This window comes from Naegleria fowleri (assembly GCF_008403515.1).
Source record: "Naegleria fowleri strain ATCC 30894 chromosome Unknown tig81, whole genome shotgun sequence".
NCBI lineage: Eukaryota > Heterolobosea > Eutetramitea > Acrasida > Naegleriidae > Naegleria > Naegleria fowleri.
Genome location: NW_025408013.1, coordinates 7,999 through 15,200, shown reverse-complemented (window position 1 = coordinate 15,200; position 7,202 = coordinate 7,999). Strand labels below are relative to the sequence as shown.

The 7,202-nt window shown below is 37.9% G+C and overlaps 4 protein-coding genes across 4 annotated transcripts; 3 read left to right on the top strand and 1 right to left on the bottom strand.

Annotated features, from left to right (window-relative positions):
* Window positions 1-788: 788 nt before the first annotated feature.
* FDP41_010248 (uncharacterized protein) lies at window positions 789-2,491 on the bottom strand (the record flags this gene model as incomplete). Its single annotated transcript, XM_044700525.1, has 5 exons — window positions 789-1,099; window positions 1,251-1,461; window positions 1,524-1,596; window positions 1,793-1,933; window positions 2,199-2,491. The coding sequence occupies 5 exons, from the start codon at window positions 2,489-2,491 to the stop codon at window positions 789-791; spliced, it is 1,029 nt and encodes a 342-aa protein (XP_044556191.1).
* A 1,493-nt stretch (window positions 2,492-3,984) lies between these two features.
* Window positions 3,985-4,951, top strand: FDP41_010247 (uncharacterized protein; the record flags this gene model as incomplete). Its single annotated transcript, XM_044700524.1, has 2 exons — window positions 3,985-4,386; window positions 4,604-4,951. The coding sequence occupies 2 exons, from the start codon at window positions 3,985-3,987 to the stop codon at window positions 4,949-4,951; spliced, it is 750 nt and encodes a 249-aa protein (XP_044556190.1).
* A 222-nt stretch (window positions 4,952-5,173) lies between these two features.
* Window positions 5,174-5,725, top strand: FDP41_010246 (uncharacterized protein; the record flags this gene model as incomplete). The annotated part of the gene is made up of 1 exon (XM_044700523.1): window positions 5,174-5,725. One exon carries the CDS (start codon window positions 5,174-5,176, stop codon window positions 5,723-5,725), a length of 552 nt encoding a protein of 183 aa, XP_044556189.1.
* A 56-nt stretch (window positions 5,726-5,781) lies between these two features.
* FDP41_010245 (uncharacterized protein) lies at window positions 5,782-6,647 on the top strand (the record flags this gene model as incomplete). Its single annotated transcript, XM_044700522.1, has 3 exons — window positions 5,782-6,356; window positions 6,445-6,464; window positions 6,550-6,647. The coding sequence occupies 3 exons, from the start codon at window positions 5,782-5,784 to the stop codon at window positions 6,645-6,647; spliced, it is 693 nt and encodes a 230-aa protein (XP_044556188.1).
* Window positions 6,648-7,202: the final 555 nt, after the last annotated feature.

Sequence of the window (7,202 nt, the reverse complement as noted above, 5' to 3'; positions counted from 1 at the left end):
GATGGGGTTCTTGGTCCAGAATTAATGACAGACATAGTGTTGTGTTGAACAAAAGTGTTGCTGGTGCTTCCAGATGGCGTCTTGTTTGAGGGAGAGGTTATTATTGATCCATTTGTGTTGTTGGTCGTGTTGTTGTGGCCCGATGAACCGCTGGGGGATACAATCGTTGAGGGTATTTGGGCTTCATTTCCACCCGAATGACTCGGAGAGACGAGTCCAAAACCTCCTTGATAGGCTCCCACATGAATCATGGCTGGCCTCTTGACTGCTTTCTGAGGTGATCCAATTGTCATGGTGTGGTTGTTAGTATTATTATTTCCTATTATATTTGTTGCATGATTGTTGTGCTGTTGTTGATAATGATGATGATGATGATTCCCATTATTATTATTATTGTTGTTGTTGTTGTTGTTGTTGTTCGTGTTCATCGTCCCATGATGAGTTTGTCCCGAAGAATGCGGCGATGCGATTGGAGAAGAGAGAACCATGACTGTAGATGACGCACCCACCGAATGAGCGGGTGATGAAACGGCCGCCGCAGTAAAACTACTCAAACCCACTGGCCGCATTTTTTAGTGACATTTCCGTAGGGAGGGTTTGCCAAATGGAGAGAGGTATATTTTTCGAGGTTCGAATGGATCGCGTGGTGGAGACTGTACAGTAACAAGCAATGATTCCATGCGCGGGTTTGTCCATTGAGAGAGAATCATGTCTCTTTCGCAGAGGTTGATTGTTCGCGAACAGTCGCTCAATAATTAATTAGATTCACTCGCTGCAAGACATTAAATTTATAGGAATGCAGAATTGACTTTGGCTTGTTCGTAGAGCTCTTTCAATCGAGTTTCGAGTTCTTTTCGTTCATTTTCATCCTTACAGACATTGAGCTCTTCTTTGACACTTTCAATGAGAGCTAGGAAGAGCATTTCATCTTCGTCACTATTTCCAAATCCTTCATAATTGTCATTGAGAGAGCTTGGAACAATCATTTGAGGATAGGAAGGTGATTGGAAGAAGGAGTCATTGTGAGCAGCTTCTCTTGGTATGGAAATTTTTGAGGATGCAGAAGGGTTCTTTTTCGCTGGTGACTCTGAGGTAGAATCTAAAAATCAGTAAAGTATTCTCCTTCTCCATGTTCAAGAGCAACTGGGTATGGTGTCATCATATGGAAAAATATGGTGTGTTGTTAGAATGGATTCAAAAGTGATGGACATCTTAACATGGAATACATTCTAATTAGTCATGATACTTACTTTGTCGACCTTTTTCTGTCACAACTCCTACGTCATTCTTGTGAGCCATTGAACCTTTTGGAATATCCTTATTTTCCAATTCCTTATCATTGCTAACAAGCACATTGTAGAAGAAGATGCACACAGAGTCATACATAAAATCGGGTCTTGCACTATTGTGATCTCCTTCGAATCGAATCATATTCTTGTCACCTGCATAGGTTTCATAGAGCTTTTCAGAGTGATGAATTTTGATAAAATCATCATTCTCGGCATGAGCAAAAGTGCAGGAACAAAACAGGAGCCAGCACATTCAATAGGTGCACATGAACGAATATCAAAACCAGCTTTTCCAATAATTGATTTTCTAATAAGATTAATACCCATTTTGATCATCTTTTCGGTATCCAAGATTGATACGAGTGAACGAGTTCCATTGCTAAATCTTCCAAAGATGTGAATGGACTGTCAACAACAATTCCAGCAATACTTTGATCTATGGATGCATACATGATGGATGTAGCAGCACCCATCGATCGGCCCCACAAGCCAATTCTACTCACCCTCTTGGTTGACCATAAATATTCAACAATAGTTCCAACATCCTTGCTTTCGCAATTTCCAGTGACACATAATCTCCTTCAGATAAGCCAGATCCTGTAAAGTCAAAAGCAAACACTGTTATATTGTATGGAAGTAAAATACTGTCATGTGTTGTAGTTTTGAATTTGAAAACGGGAGTTGAGTGTCGAGAACAAGAATGTATGATCATCATTGTGTTGTCAAAAGACCAAGCAGGTCATGTGATATGTGGGTCATGATCACACACGAATGGCACGTGCAGTATTGAAAATTGTGGGGCAAATGATATTTTGACGAATGATTCCAATTAGACCAATATAAATATCAAGCACAATGTCAATCATAAAAGTTGAAGTGCGATAAATCCAAAGCAACTTTGACACTCACCTGACAGCGTCTAATGCATCACATCTTGATCCACAGTTACCATGACAATAAATCACGCAAGGTAACTTTTCCTTTGTTCTTTGCGATTCAATAGGTTGATAATGTGAGCATTCAATAACTTTTCCTCTCGAGTTTGTCAACTGAAAATCCTTTCTTTCAAAAATTCGATTATCAAGAGTAAATAATTTAGGTCCGAGTGCAATAGAGGGTTCATAGATACATCGTTGGGGTCGGATGATCAAGTTACAAATCTCATCCCATAAATTTCCAATGTTTTTGATATTAAAATTCATAGTGTACGATGAAAAGAGTGATGAGGAGGATATTTGGTATGGTACAGTAAAAGAAAATTTGGTGATGACAACTATAATAATAATAATTATAATGGATTATTCTGTAGTGATGAATTGTCGACGTGTTGTTGGAGATGGTGATGATGATGGACCACGTGATGACGATTTTTGAGTCCAAATTTGATAGGAATGACAACAAGGAGATAGAGAGCGGATATCGATATCGGGTCCAGTATTGGGAACAGGAGGAGAGTGATGATGTTTTGAGGTTGATGAACTTTGGGATTCAGAAATACAAAGAACACCACGAATATGTACGATTCGTAACGTGTTTGTTTGTATTCAAATAGAAATAGTCCAATTATATGACCACAGACTTTCTGAAAAGAAGAGGTCCAAAGGGATTTGAATATAATAATTGTAAGTGGGATACGATGATGATCATAGAGCATCAACAAACATACCCTAGCTGCAAGAATTGTGGTTCTTGATTCCGCGGAAATGTCAAAAAAACGAACGGAAGGGTTGCTCTATGTGGTGAATCGTCAGCGATATATTTTTTAGTGTTTTTGACTTCTAACATACCCTAGCTGCAAGAATTGTGGTTCTTGATTCCGCGGAAATGTCAAACAACAATGTCAAACAATGGCATGAAACACAAGGATACAATGTCTCACAGAATTAAGGACACTACTGTGGGAATATGAGTGATAGGTGGATAACGATTGGTGTTTCCTTCATTTTGTAAAGATGCGGATCATTAATGATGTACAAATGAAAAACATTTTTGCAACACAAATCATAAAAGTACAATTTCAACAATCTTTTCGAACCATTTGATGCAATTTACCATTTCAACACAAATCTACGGACGTTAAAGGTTTGAAATGTTCATTGAATGATACCTTGTTACTTGTGGAACTACTAGCCAATTTTTTTTGGAATTTGTAAACATGAACCTCACCAGGTAACCACAGTTTAGTGGTTGTGAAGACCAAAACTTTAGTTTCAATTCTTTGCACCTATACCTTCATGATGGCATTCAAAATTATAGAGTTTAACTTTTAAGAGTATCCAATTATTAAGACGTCTTTCAAAAAAATACATCCTGCAGAGCTTGAATTTCTTCAGGAGGTGCAAACGTTTGACTCTGCGTTAAAATTTTCTCTTTGAGTGATCAATCAACAACAACAACAGCAATAATACTCTTTCAAAGATGCTTCCCGCACAACATCCTGAAATTGTTTTACTGGATGATGATGATGATGGAGAGGATGATGAACAAATAACACCGATTCAATCATCGCTTCCATCATCTGCTCATCCTGTCTTTCCGAACACTTTAACCCGGCTCTTCCAATCGAGCACAAATCAACAACAGTCATCGGAAAGTATCTCCAATCATCTGTTGAATAGTATTCAATCCACAACAACAAATTCTATTAGAAGTAACCCCGTTATGTCATCCGTTGATCCAACGTTTGATGGAGGCTATGATACCATGTCTCCTATACGCCCTCAAGAGAAAGCTTGAAGAAATGCAACAACAATTTGATGACTCCAGTGATGATGAATTGTATGAAGAAGAAAGTTTACAACTCACATTTGCAAAAGCAAGCAGCAGTAACTCAAGTACTAATTCTGGTAATGCGACAAGTGCTAGTGAGGACTCTTCATCGTACTATGTTACTGGTAGCAATGCATTTGGTATGCTCGGAATTGGAAATATTGTTTCTGATAGTTCAAAGGTTACGTCTTTTACGCGTATGAACAACCCTGCCATTGTGCCATCAAATATTAAAATCATGGCTTGTGGACATTATCATACTATAGCCATCACGAAAGACAATCAAATCTATGCATGTGGAAAGAATAATTACGGCCAACTTGCAATGGTAAGTCATTCACACACCACAATTAATTTATAGTTATCGTAATATTTCAATTTATGATCATATAATAATGCAATTAATTTATTTTGAAAATTCTGTGGCTCAAAATTGGGTAAAATGTTTGAAAATTTCCACACATACGTGTTTGTTACAAACCCACTGTCATTTTTACTCGAATTCATTCCTTTTTATTTGATGAATGTTGTTCACGTTGCAACAGGGAAATCTCACAAAAGTATTTCCAATTTTCAAAATGGTAGAATCTAGCATGAATGGAATACCAAAATTAATTAGAGACGTAAAATGTGGCAGATATCATACCATGTTCATTACAGATCAAGCTACAGATAATGTGTGGGTTTGTGGAAAAAACAAATCTGGCCAAATGTCACTTCCTTCAGCCAATATTTATCCTTCTCCCACTCGCCTTGTAGCTCAATTTTCAGGAAAAATTTTGTTTGCTTCTTGTGGATCTGAATTTACATTTATCAAAACCACCGACGGTGTGTATTCGTGTGGAGATAATTCAAGAGGTCAATGTGGACTTGGGTGGACACTCTCCAAGTGAAATCCTTCAAACCACTCAAAACAAGCTTTTCTAGACTCAATATTGTACAGATAGAATGTGGAGAATTTCATTCTCTGTTTTTAACCGCTTCAGGAGAATTATGGGGCTCTGGTACAAGTGTGAATGGCCAACTTGGCTTTGATCCACAACTACTAGGTAAACAAAGTGTGAATAACCCTATCAAAATTGATACTCCCTCAATGAGACAATTAAGCAAATAAGATGTGGCTTCCATCACTCTGCTTTTTGACTCTAAGTGGAAAAGTTTATATTTGTGGCAGGAATGGTGACGGCCAGTTGTCGTGTGGTGAACAAACACCTAGACTTTTCACTTTTACGCATATACCCATCTCGGCCTCTTCTCTTAGTCATCACTTTGTACAAGATCTTTATTGCTACTCGTATTATTCCATTGCCATCACAGACAAGATGGAAATGTTCTTGACAGGATCCAACAAGTGTGGTCAATTAGGTACAGGAGAAGGTCAACGAGTGGACAAATTTACGCGCACATTCAAACATCGTGTTAAGGCTGTATATTGTGGCAGAGACACCTTAATGGTGGAGGCTGAAGATAGAGAGTATAATGAAGCTATTTACGATGACACTTTTGGAAAGATGTTGAACTTTGAAGATTCGAATTTGATTCCTCTTCTTGATTCATTCATTATTTGTAGCGATGGAAAGAAATTCCCCATTCTCTACGACTTTGTGATAACACGCTTTCCACTCCTAGAGAAGTATTCAAAGAGGTCACAGAAGAGAGCAGTGTAGGCTCCTCCACAGAACCTCCTACCAAGAAGAGAAAATCTGGTGGTGATGATAGAACCATGAAGATAATTGACTTAACTCCTATTGCAACACTTTCGAGCAATTCTATTCTAAAGCTATTAACATACATCTGTACAGACGTGGTCGAGGACAGAGATAGCCCAAACTCTATACAGGACGATCTCAAAATTATACAGTGGATTACAGAAAATAGTGGCCTAGACTTCTCTGCGTCGTCTCAGGACACTTCAAACACCACTCGATTTATCAAATTAATTTTACAAAAGATTCTTACATCTATCACCAACACAACAGTTGTCAATGTATTGGGAGCTCTCCAGGTTCTCAAAAAGCATCCTTTGATTATTAACTTGTACAGACATTGCATTGCATTAATTCGAAAAATCGAAAAGACCTATACCATTAGCGAAATTGCAAACTTTGATCAACTCTCAAGGGAGGCATTACTGGAAACTCTAACATATGGAGAGAATTATCACTGCCTAGGCTCAAGTGACATCTCAGTTCCTCCTCATCATTTTCAACAAATTTGGAACAATTATTTAACAACACTCAAAAATCTAATGGAAACATGGGAGATGTTACTTTATTGCTCAACAAAGAAGGCACCAGGGTATTGTATGCTCATAAGGCTATCCTTGCTGTGAAATGTGACTTTTCAAACTTAAATTTACTTCTGGAATGGGTGACATGGATTCAAGACGGGTTGAAATTTATGAATGTAAGTAGTATGCATGTTTTATTTCTCTTTGCAACATTATGCCTAATACGTACGTTATTCAATGACTATTATTTGCTTATCACAGATGCTGATGAAAATGAGATTCGTGCTCAAGAGGAATTTATCAGATATCTGTACACTGACAAAGTTGAGCTCACAAAAACAATGCCATTAGCTTCTTGACGAGATGGAATTTCTATTCAATGGACATCAATCATCCCATTAGCGTGAAATGTCAAGAAATTATTGTTGATGGATTGAATGAGCAAAACGTGTTAGAGTTCCAAAAGTCATTCTTCCTCGACCGATCCTCTCCTTATCATCATCTCAGAAAGGCTTGCATTCAAACCTTAATCAGATATTGGCCATCCATCAATGAAAGGTATTCCAAGAGACAAATCATGGAATACATGTCGTTTGATCGATATATCAAAGTCACACAGGCCTATTTGAAAATATTTACAAAGCGTACTGCTAAACTTCAGCAACAACTGCAAACTGTTCAACAACTGCAAACAACCCCAACAGCGCTTCAGAATTGATGAGCATGTGCATCCAATAAACAAGACAATACGCAGACAATTTACTTTCCTTGCATGATAGAAATACTATGATCCCAGGATTACTCTGTTGGGAGGATGTTAAATTGAGGGTATTCTCTAGAATAGCCACCTGGCAAGAAACCACAACAATCCAAAAAGAATGAAGCTTGTCACAACCACATAAAATCGATGATTT